Source organism: Sminthopsis crassicaudata, chromosome 1, assembly GCF_048593235.1.
Source record: "Sminthopsis crassicaudata isolate SCR6 chromosome 1, ASM4859323v1, whole genome shotgun sequence".
Taxonomy (NCBI): domain Eukaryota; kingdom Metazoa; phylum Chordata; class Mammalia; order Dasyuromorphia; family Dasyuridae; genus Sminthopsis; species Sminthopsis crassicaudata.
In genome coordinates, this window is record NC_133617.1 from 21,601,270 (window position 1) to 21,612,265 (window position 10,996).

General features: G+C 47.2%; 1 protein-coding gene across 1 annotated transcript; it reads right to left on the reverse strand.

The window, feature by feature from the left end:
• Window positions 1–979: 979 nt before the first annotated feature.
• On the reverse strand, window positions 980–10,682 carry PRKAB1 (protein kinase AMP-activated non-catalytic subunit beta 1). Its single transcript, XM_074296527.1, has 7 exons — window positions 10,544–10,682; window positions 9,773–9,940; window positions 6,955–7,118; window positions 5,887–5,980; window positions 5,523–5,637; window positions 3,247–3,380; window positions 980–2,145 (listed from the first exon to the last, which is right to left on the reverse strand). The coding sequence occupies exons 2-7, from the start codon at window positions 9,929–9,931 to the stop codon at window positions 1,999–2,001; spliced, it is 813 nt and encodes a 270-aa protein (XP_074152628.1). The 5' UTR covers window positions 9,932–9,940; window positions 10,544–10,682; the 3' UTR covers window positions 980–1,998.
• Window positions 10,683–10,996: the final 314 nt, after the last annotated feature.

Here is a 10,996-nt window from a genome sequence, read left to right on the forward strand (position 1 = left end):
CTGGGGGCAGCTAGATGGTACAGGGGTTAGAGCACCAGCCTTGAAGTCTGGCCTGGTTTACTAGTAAGACTTACTAGCTTTGTGATCCCGGGCAAGTCACTTAAACCAACCCCCTCTAAAAAAAAATTTTTTTTTAAAGTAATCTTCCACTTGGACATAAAAAATACATTTCACTTGTAAGATGGAGGAGGTGTGGTTAGGAATTTATCAAAGACTATGTATGTGTGCAGGAGTTAATAAAAAGAGATAGATGTGGAGGTGGAGAGAACTTTGGAGGTCCTCTCCTTTTACATGAATGATGGGATCTCAGGCTGCATTAGCTCTACTCAGGCTCCAGCGGGAAGCTTTTCAGCCCTGGCTTCATTGAATTATTTCTTTTTTATTCTGTCCCTAATAGCTTCCTTTGTATAGCTTTATTTCCATATTGTTCTCCATCCCCACTTAGATTGTAAGCTCTTTGCAGGCAGAGACGTGTCTTTTGCCTTTTTGCATCCTCAATACTTAGCACAGTGCTTGGCACAGATGCTGAATCAGTGTTTACTGATTCCTGATTAAGGACCTTTATTAGCTTGAGTGCATCCAGAGGGCAGCAAGGATGACAAAGGGCTTTGAATCCATGTGAAATGGGGTTCAGTAGCAGGAACTCTGGGAAAGGTTAGCCTGGAGAAGAGAGCCAGGTGGGAATAGCCTCAGTCTTCAGGCTATCATTCAGGCTTAAAAGGGCTATCATGTGGAAGAGGGGACTTTTTTGGTCTGTCTGGCCCCTAGGAACAATTGGGGAAATTGTTAACAGGGAGGTTCATGGAATGTGAAGAACTTCACACAGATGCTGGGGATCCCCACGGAGCTGCTGAGGTTCCTGCCCTTCTGGCTAACTGTGATGCTGAGGTTAAGTCACTGATCCAACAGGACCGATCTGATAATGATCAGCAGGAGCCTTCAGAACTCTCTCGCCTTCCCCCCAATTACATCGCCATAATTTTTTTACAAAATGCTTTTATTTAAACCCGTTCAGGAGGTATGACAAAGGGTAACAGTGATTCAGTGTTTCCACAAGGATACAAGAGGTGTGAGTGCCTGAAGGCTCGGGAGCACTGAATGAACAACACTGGAGTGAGGTAACAAGGGCCGGCCCGGGGACCTTGGCTGCTAACCCCAGAGTGGGCCCCAGAGTGGGGGAGTGCCGATTCCTGCTGGCATTTCCTTGTGAGGTCACCCACCCCACAAAGTCTAGATTCCTTTCAGAAACAAAAGCTTTGCTAAATGGCTGGCCCCTGCTGGGGCCTTCAGTGATCATTTGGTTTTGAAATCTCAGCTAAGGGGATAACTCAACAGGTCCCCTGTCGCTGCACCCTAGAACAAGCAATGACCCCATCAGGGTACTCACTGGCTGGCCCTCTAGGCAGCCTGGCCCCTGTGGGATGACAAGAGGGTTGCACCAGAGGTCCCTGAGGGGCCCCATGATCCACACCCAAGTGCTGGTGATTAAAAAAAGAAAATGCTTTAGAAGCCTGCGTCATTGCGTCTCTACTATATACATTCCCGTCTGCAATAATTTTGGATTAAAAACATAGCGTGCTCAGTGTGCGTGAGGGCCAGGGCTGGAGCCTCCTGTCACGTCCATGGACACACATCCTGAGACACAGAGCAACCCGCACCTGTGTTCTGGGCCTACTGATGACTGGGGGGACGTGTGCCTGCAACGGTGCACACAAGTTTCCTCATGCTTCGGGCTGCAGCCAGTCTTCCGCGCCTTCCTCCCTCCCCTCAAGGTAAATGCCAGGTTTTGTGATCAGTCAGTGGCCATGGTGAGTGGGCCGGCTCCTCAGGAACTGCCTTGCCAGAAGGAGATCTTCAAGCTGGGTGGGGGGAAAATGTCCTAGAAAATTGTGGGATGATTCCTTGGGGGGCAGTTCCTGGGGCGTGAAGCTGCGGATGGGTGGGGTCGTGCTGCGCCGTCTCTCCGTCGCTCCTCAGCCCGGCAGCCTCCTGGGGGCTTCATATCGGCTTGTACAGCAAGGTGGTGACGTACTTCTTCTTGTAGCGGTGGGTGGCGCTGAGCACCATTACGCCGTCCTTGATGGAGAGGGCATACAGGTGGTTCAGCATGACGTGGTTGGGCTCGGGCAGTAATGCGGGGTCACACTGGGAATGCAAAGGGGAAAGCCACATCAGACCTGCTTCCTTCTTGTCCTCATCATGAATAAAGAGGGAAGAGGAAAAAAAGGAGGATGGGGAAGAGGAGAGATAGTGGGTGAATGGGAGAGAAGAGAGAAAGAGAGAGACAGATGAAAGAGAGGAGAAAGCTGGAAACTTCTTTTACAAGATCCCCCCATCTTTTTTTGTGAGGCATTCGGGGTTCAGTGAGTTGCCTACAGTCACACAGGAAGTATCAAATGTCTGAGACCAGATTTGAACTCGGGTCCTCCTGACTCCAGGGCTGGTGCTCTATCCACTGCACCACCTCCCTGCCCCATAAAGGGTCTTTTCAATGACATAAGTGTCTTATTCAGAAGAGCAGCTGGCTGGGAGTCCAGCACTTATAGATTCCTTTGGGTCACAGATATCACAGGGGTAGCATACAATTCTGACTGGCTTTAAAGCCTTACATTTCTGCCCTCTCCTAGCTATCAGCACAACAACCAGCACCGAATTTTTGGCCCAGGCATGCCATGTGTCCACTTTCAGCTTTCCTTCAAGGAAAAAAGCAAGGCAATGTTGGCCTCCCACCTGGGGCAAAAGCAGATTTTCAGGCAATCAGGGAAGAATTTTAGGGGAAGGTGCGAAATGAAAGAAATCATCCTGCTCCTTCCTACCTGGGGCATTTCTGGTCAACAAAATCCTGGCTTCTCAACTGCCTATTTGGAAGACGCTGTACTAAGTGTCCAGAGTAGTCCTGGACAGGTCAGAGCAGTCACATTTCGTGAAATGGACTGAGCTATATCACTAAACTGGTACCACTTCTTCCCCACAAATTGAAGAGTTGTCTTCATATACAAGGTTCTTTAAATGTTGATGAGCTGGGAGACAAGTTTGTTTTCTTGGTGAGGGTAGCGGGCAGAGGAAGGGCAAAGCTTCTCCTGACACTAGATCCTTCTGGTTTCAGGGCCGTGGGCACAACTTATTCAGAGTAAAAAAAGGTTAAGTCATTTCCACACAAACACACAAAAAGGGAGTTCTCTTGCAAAATGGAAACAAGAAAAGATTAGATGAGGAAAAGAAGTGGAATTAAGTTTCTGTGCTCACCGAGATGCCAGTGTCCTTATTCAGGATGACCTGGAGCAGGTGTGGGGGAAGAATGGGGGGACTTTTGAAACGTTCCTCTGGCTTACAAGTATAGGGCTCCTGATGGTAGGGTCCTGGCGGCGAACTCGACAGCTCTGCCAGGAAGAATGGCATGAAACATGAAAAGACATTTAATAGAAGCAGCTGATATTTATAAGAAAAGCTCACCTAACCATAGCTACTTTGGGTGGCTTGAGTCTCTACATCACAGACTAAAAAGGAATGACCACGAGAAAGCCCTTTAGACCTTAGTTAAGAGATTGGCACAAGTTTCAGAAGTGGCCGCCGAGGTCCCCGACACTGGGGCACAGTCAGAAATGGAGCATGAGCCTGCCCAGTCAGGACCAGGCAGCTGCTGCCCTTCACCACTCGTGCGGATCATGACCTGGATTCCTTCCAGGGAGCATCAGGAAACCCTCTGGTGAGATTTGGACAGAACAAAGAAGGAAAATGCAAGCTGGAGGTGCCAGCTGCAGCACCAAGGTGGCCAGAATTGCCAGGGCATTTAAAAAAACAAAACAAAACAAAACAAAAACTTTTTTCTGTAGAAAATTTTATGGAAAGCTGCTTATTATTCTAGGATAACCTGCATACCTGGTGGCCCTCCAGAGTAGAGCAGAAGGCCCGGGCTGAACTGGGTAACCTGAGTCCCTCCCTTCCTCCCACTAGGGAAGGTGCCTCATTGGGGAATGGAGCTGAGGCCTCCTCCCCTTCAAGAGGTCATGCACGACTGAATGGGACTTTTGCCACGCTGATTATCAGGCTGTCAGGCTGGCTTCCGAACCCTCATCCTGTGTTAGGAGAGCACCGAGCCCAGGGCGTTCACGGCCTCAGGAGCCTGCCTAACCACTGTCAGTGCTAAGAAAGGCGATAAGTGCAAAAAGCTGAGCAACAGAAGAGACTGCTGGGAACCCATGAGATTTATTTTGTTCAACACTGGCTAAGGTATATTTTTCTCCCAGAATGCAATCAATACTGAGAATATCCCACTGGAGGAAAGGACTTGTAAATTGTGCTTCTTAGGTAGCGGGGGCAGATTTAGGGGAACCACTCCACAGAAATCAGAGCAAGTAGGATGCTGTTTGCATAGATCAGAAATCAGAAGCAGTCATTTCTCTTTTAGTCATAAATGCCTTCCTACCTGGATAGTTGCTATTTTTTAGGCTTCTAAGTCCTGTTTAAAAATCACACTAATCAGCCACACTCTCTTACCAGAGGCCACTGTAATTTTCAAATTCAATAAAAATAACAGGAGCCCATGATGACAGATTCTAATGATTATGATTCATCCAACGCATAAGAGTTAAACACAGCCCAAACTTCCTCCTAGGGAGAAAGGTTGCTGGAAAAAGCTAGCTCAATAAGTGATCCCCTTAATTGGCTAAAACCCCCATGCAGGGAGGGGAAAGGCAGTTTGTGTAAAGATTCAATTACAAACACACCTCTAAGCCTGAACTATAGGTTCTATTTGTGTTCCTTGGTAATTTGCCACCCATGAAGAGAGTCTAGAATGCGGCACAAAAGCAGTTTCCATGCAAGCAATCTCCTAGGCACACCTACACACGGAGGCCAGTGTGATTTAAGGTGGCCAGATGGAGTCACATCCTGCCCTGTGGCCCACGCTGTCGGAAAAAGAACAAGAAAAGTTCTGGTTTTTTTTCCCGGGACAGACATCCTCCTGTCCCCTTCAGGGATTCTGAATCTACCAATTTACAACACAAATAAGGCCAGCGGATGAACAGCTGGGACTGGAATCCTCCAGCCACCCTCAGACCCCCATCCAGCAGATAGGGGGTGACTCAGGTCGCCCCTCTTGGTTATCCCGCCCTGGGCGGCAGTCCCCGCAGCCTGAGGAGCCCATCCTGACCTCTAATACTAGTACTGAGCACCTGCTTTCTGGGGGGCTGGGTCTCAGAGTAGTCACAAGAGGAGAGAAATGATAGTATATAGCAGTAACACTGGTGTGACAGTCAAAGGAAGCAAATTTTGTTTTTTTTGAGTTTAATGTTCATCTGGTTAAAGACCAGAGATGAGCCACAAAGCCCTTGCTAGATCCCCACCCTCAGATCACAGACAGAAACACCATCAACTAAACCAGGGTGCATTCAATATTCCCTGCATGTGGGCACCAACCCAGGACTCGGGCCCAAGAACAAGCCAGACAGCCCTTGGCTGCATGGCAACGCCCCCGAGCTCCCCCCTCCACATAGGGATAGAAAAGAGCTGAGGGTTCCTACCAGACACATCGGAGCACTTTTGGGAATCCACCATTAAAGCGTCAAACACTTCAAAGTCAGTTTTCTTCACCTGAATGACGTTGTTAACTGTGCCAAGTTGGCTGGTCACTACTGGCTGGGAAGAGAGAGACGGGGAGAAATCACAATGTGGAAGGTGTCCTGCTATAGATGGCGTGTGCCCTCATCTGCTGGCTAAATGGACGGCTTGTCTTAATGAACAAACAACATCAATCGGTACTATGATCCAGCTCAGCCAATGGGAGAAGCCTTGGCCCAGGGGGCCAAGAACCGAGGGCCTGGTGTGCGCTAGCCTATGGGAAAGGTCTGGTTTTCTGACTGATCTTAAGGAGAGAAGAAGTCGTACCTCAGAGGGGTCATAGGTCCACTGCCCATCCACAAAGAACTTGTACTGATGTTCTCCTTCTGGCAAATCCAGGATTGCTACAAAGTTGTTGTGGCTGTAATGTCAAAGGAAGCAAATGATTTGGGTTGGTTCAGCCTTTAGTGTTCCCCCACTCATAAGAAGAAAATATTTTCCGTGGCTTCACTGAACCACCCATCCAAAAGAGAGGAAGCTCTGCTGCAGTGGGACGGCATTTTTACAACACGCAAGACAATTCAGTTCACCATTCACAGATGGAGCTGTGAGAGCCAGCTAACACCATTCTTAACCCACAGATACCAGAAATGAGATTCCTTAATTTTTGTACTTCCTTTCCCCAAAGGGGAGGCTGCCAGATTCCAGAATCTGTCTCCTACATCTGCACTAAATGCAGTGAGGGTACACAGTGCTGAAGAAAGCCACATGAGGAACTGTGTTCCCACTGGAGAGCCAGACGCCCTAAGTGAAGGGGGCAGGGCGGGATTTGTGGCCAGTTTGAAGAGGAAGCAGCATACTAGAGACCAGATTAAGAAAAAAAGACCTATATCAACAGACTTCTTCCACTCTAATCTCTCAAGATCATGCCCTTCTGGTGTGAGTCTGGCTGGGCCGACCATCATTATTTTTCACTGCCCTCCTGGAGTGCATGGTTCCCATTGGAAGTCTTTTTTTAAATACACAGCTGAAGTCCGAATCTATTGGGTCAGTCCAGCCACACAAAAGCTTTCTTGTATCCCTGCCAATGAGTACTATTTTCCCCTTTCCCCTTTTTCTAGGAGTCATCCTACTTGAAGAGTTTAAGTTCCAAAATCCAAGTGAAAGATGTTACAGCTTGTTTGGGGAACAGGAAATCTTATTCTAAACACAAAGAGGTTATTCCTAAGGACAGTTGGCTGGACCCCAGAAATCTGGGTGTGACTTTCTGAATTGCCGCACAAGCTATTTTCCTGTTCATATCTTCAGCCAAAGTGGTCATTTACAGAGTTTCATCTAAAAAGACAAGTGCATCGACTTCTCATAGAATTCAAATATAAAAACTGCCTAGAATACCTTCTTGTGAGGGGGAGTTTCGTCCAGTTATTGAAGGATCCAGATAAGTAAACCTCTTTTCCTCCCCCTGTCCAGCGAAACACAGTCGGACGTGCCTGAGTGGGAGCTCTGTCATTCACTTCTAGATCATGCTGCCATGCAAGGAACTCTTCCTTTTCTGGAGCCTAGAAGCACAGCAATTTAGAGCTTGCTAAGTCCCCTACCAAAAGCAGTAACATTAAGTGAAGAGAGTTTTCTCTAGTTTTTTTTTTTTTTTTTTTTTTTTTTTTTTTAAGGGGAAAGCACTCAATTAGTTTGCAGAGCTTGGTCCCAAGACTGGTTAAATTATCGCCAATTTACTATTCTAAGAGAGTTTTTATGAGACACAAATTTATCAATAATTAAAGCCATCAATTCATAAAAAAAAATATACTGGTTATTCCCAATAAAGAATTTAAAGTAAAAAGGTTCAGAAAATTTGAGTCACCAAAGGGTAGATAAAAGTTAAAAAAAAAGAAAAAAAAGACAAGATAACCATTTTAAACTATTTTAATCAAGTAATCAACAACTGCTTTTCCATCTCTTCCTTTGGACTGGCAGCAGCCCAAAGAAGTTTGAAACAGCGGAAATTTCTAATTTTGGGGGGGAGGGGAGAAGGGAAGAATGTGCTCAGAGTGCTCCCAAAGAAATCAATTATCAATCCTTGCTAATTGAGGAGGTTAACTTTGGCTTACAGTTATTTAACAGAGATTGCTGACTTCTACTTAAGACCTAAAGCCATTTTTAAAAAGGAATAGAAACACTTCTCCTTTAGATTGAGTAACTGCTAAATTAGTTTAGTACAATAATACTAAAGGGGAGTGAAATGACACAATATAGAGCACTGGGCTTGCAGTCAGGAAAACCCCGAGTTCAAATCTTGCCCCTGATACTTACCTGCTGGGTGACCCTGGGCAAGTTACTTCACCCCATTTGCCTCAGTTTCCTCTCCTGTAAAATGAGCTGGAGAAGGAAACGGCAAATGACTCCAACACCTTTGTCAAGAAAACTCCATTTGGAAGTGACTGAAAATATTGAACTAATAACTGCACAGAATTTTGTTCCACTTAAAAAAAAAAAATCAAAACCATTTTCATGTCTCTTTCTCTCTACTTCTAGCACCATTAGATATTGAAGCTATTGAGATATTGCTTTTAAATGGTTTATTTTCCCTTTCTTCCACTGGAATGAGAATTTAGAAAGTTCCAGGGGGCCAAAGGTCAGGAAGATACAATTGGAGATTTGAAGCCAGAAGACCCCTGCCCCTAAGGCTTTCCAGATGTTTGACCTCGGCAAGTAATTACTTTTTAAAGCCCAGTTCCCTAATAGGCAAAATGGAGAGATGTATCTGGTTTATACCTCTCTCAAAGGGCTATTGTGACACTATTGGCATTTGGCACATTGGAGACCTACACCTGCTATGTAAATGTCAAATTCAAAAAAGAGATTTAATGCTAAGATAAGCAGACTCAAGCCAGGCATTGTGGAAATAAAGAGATTACCCAGTCCAGTAATCAAGAAAAGTATAAGGCTGAAATAGGAAGGAATGGGAAGGAATCATTTCTACTATCATCCCACTGGTAAATGGACCTAGAACCTGGATCTTCTACTTTCAGAACCCATGTTCTTTCCATTGCTGTTACACAGCCTCTTCCCAATGGGTCTAGTGAATAATTAGGGCATGAGAAGGGCACAGAGATAGTCTGAGGTTAGCAGAGTCAGCATACTAAAATTGTCTCCCTTCCCTGGCTCACTTTCCCACAAGTTCCCTTATACTGTATGATAAGAGCTGCTAGTTTCTTAAGATATACTAGGTTCAGTATCAGTTGCCAAAGTCACAGAATGTCACCATCACCTTGAAGATGTCACAGCAATCAATGGAAAATAGAGTAGAGCTGGCAGGGAATGACTTTGAACAAGGGCAAAAAGGGGCACTTTGATTAGTCTTTGAAAAAAAAGCTGGGAGCTCAGAACTCTGAATGAAAAAAAAAACTGTATGAAAAAAGATTATATCACTCCCACTTGCCTCTTGGAGAAACAATTTTTTCTTGGTTCTATTTTATAGAAAATTTTTAAAGTTTTATTTTGAATTAAACAAACAGAATGGGCATATGTATACACACATGCAATTTATATACTAATGTTATATCTATATTACAAATACGTTTTATATATTTATAAATAATATATATATATAGCAAAAAAGAGGGCTGACTACATGAAATTGCTTACAGCTTGCTTTCAAGTACAGAACAAAATCTACTTGGTAGCCTCAAAATCCCTCTCTTTTTTTCTCTCCCATGAACAAAAAGACACCTCTATGCCCCTTCTTTCTTTCTTTTAAGAGTAAAAAGGTCTTCAAAAAAGTAGAAATAAACCTGGTAAGCCTGTCACTGTCTTAATAAACAGCATGACTTCTCTCTAAGACCTAAAGCCAACACAGGGCCCCATTTGGCAAGAAGCAGCCCTGGTTGGGAAACTACCATTACAGAACAGCAGCCCAAGGATACAAAGTAGCAGCCCAAGGACACAAAGTAGCAGCCCAGAATTACAAAGTAGCACCACAGGATTACAAAGTAGCGCCCCAGGGACAAAGTAGCAGCCCAAGGATACAAAAAATATCAACCCAGGATTACAAAAGTAGCAGCCCAGGGATACAAAGTATCAGCCCAAAGGGATACAAACTATCAACTCAGGATTACAAAGCAGCAGCCCCAGGAGCAGGCCAGCCAGATAATCCAGGAGCTGTCCCCTCCCTCCAGGGCTCTCAGGAGTCACACACACTTCCTCAGGCCCGTACCTTGATCTCCTCCGAGTGGAAGAGGTCCGCATCCTCGGGGCTGTCCATCAGGATCTTGGGCCTGTCCCCATCCTTGGTTCCCCCCGTGCTGTCCCTGCGGGGGGTCTTGTGCCCCCCCTGGCGCTCCATGCCAGCCCTCTCGCTGCTTGTATTGCCCATGGTGAAGGTCTGTGGGGACATGAGGAACACACGTACACGCTAGTGGAGGGGCTGGGAGGGAGGGAGACTATCCCATGCGGGGATACTCACACAAACACATTCCCTTCTGGGGGATCCCGACGTTAGCAGGACGCGGCAGGGGGTGGGGTGTCACACACAGAGGACAGGTACTCCCCAATGCAGGAGGTGGATGGGGGCGTCTAGATATTATCTGGGAATTGGGGAGGCGCGGAAGACCTGAGGACTGCCATCACCCCACGGGGGACACTGACACACTCCTCTCTGGAGGACCCTAACACTAGCGGGACAGAAGGAGGACAAGCACATCCACCAATGCAGGAAAGAGATGGGGGGCCCCGACACTGACAGGTCACACGTGGGGATGGCGAGAGGGCGTCCGGACACTGGCTGGGGAGCGGGAGGGCGGGCTGGTCACACTGCGAGAACCTGACACGCACGTGCGTGTCCCACCCAAAGTGATAGGGAGCCGCACACTCACACAGACAGGGGTACACACCCGCAGCGGGATCCCAACACCAAAGCACACACGCGGCGGAAGAAGGGGAGGGCCGCGGGCACCAGGACCTTAGCTTCCCTCCTCTGCTTCTTTACCTGCTGCTGTTACTATTGCTGCTGCTGCTGCTATTGCTGTTGCTGCTCCTGCTGCCGCCGCTATAACCGAAAAAGCCCCCGCCAAGCTACGAGGCGACGACTTCTTCCCTTTGGGCAACTTCCGCTTCCGGTCTCTCTGGGAGTCCTCCAAGTCACAGAGAACTATAGAGGCGGAGAGCTCGCAACGGCCAGCGAGTCGCCACTTCCGTTTCCGGTGGTTGCAGCTAGGGAGACGCCCTAAGGTTCCGTTTTGGGGAAGACCGGGGAGCTTGATGAGGAAGGGAAAAGGGGCGTGGTAAAGGGTGAGGTTCCCTTTCAGGCCTGCGCAGTCCTGCAGTCCAGAGGCGGGGCGGGGGGGGGGGGGAAAGACAGGGGAGTAGGAGACTGAAGGGAGGGCGAGGAAGGGGGGAGGGAGGGGAGGTATCTCCAGAGCGAGGTTCTAAGCCTGCGCAG

Bases quoted from the DNA above. Each gene is read 5' to 3' on its own strand.
- PRKAB1 (XM_074296527.1), bottom strand. From the start codon at position 9,931: ATGGGCAATACAAGCAGCGAGAGGGCTGGCATGGAGCGCCAGGGGGGG. The intron at 3,381-5,522 runs GTAGGAACCCTC...TCTTCCTGGCAG, and splicing joins AAAGTGCTCCGATGTGTCTG to AGCTGTCGAGTTCGCCGCCA. The intron at 2,146-3,246 runs GTGAGCACAGAA...TTGCATTCCCAG, and splicing joins ATAAGGACACTGGCATCTCG to TGTGACCCCGCATTACTGCC.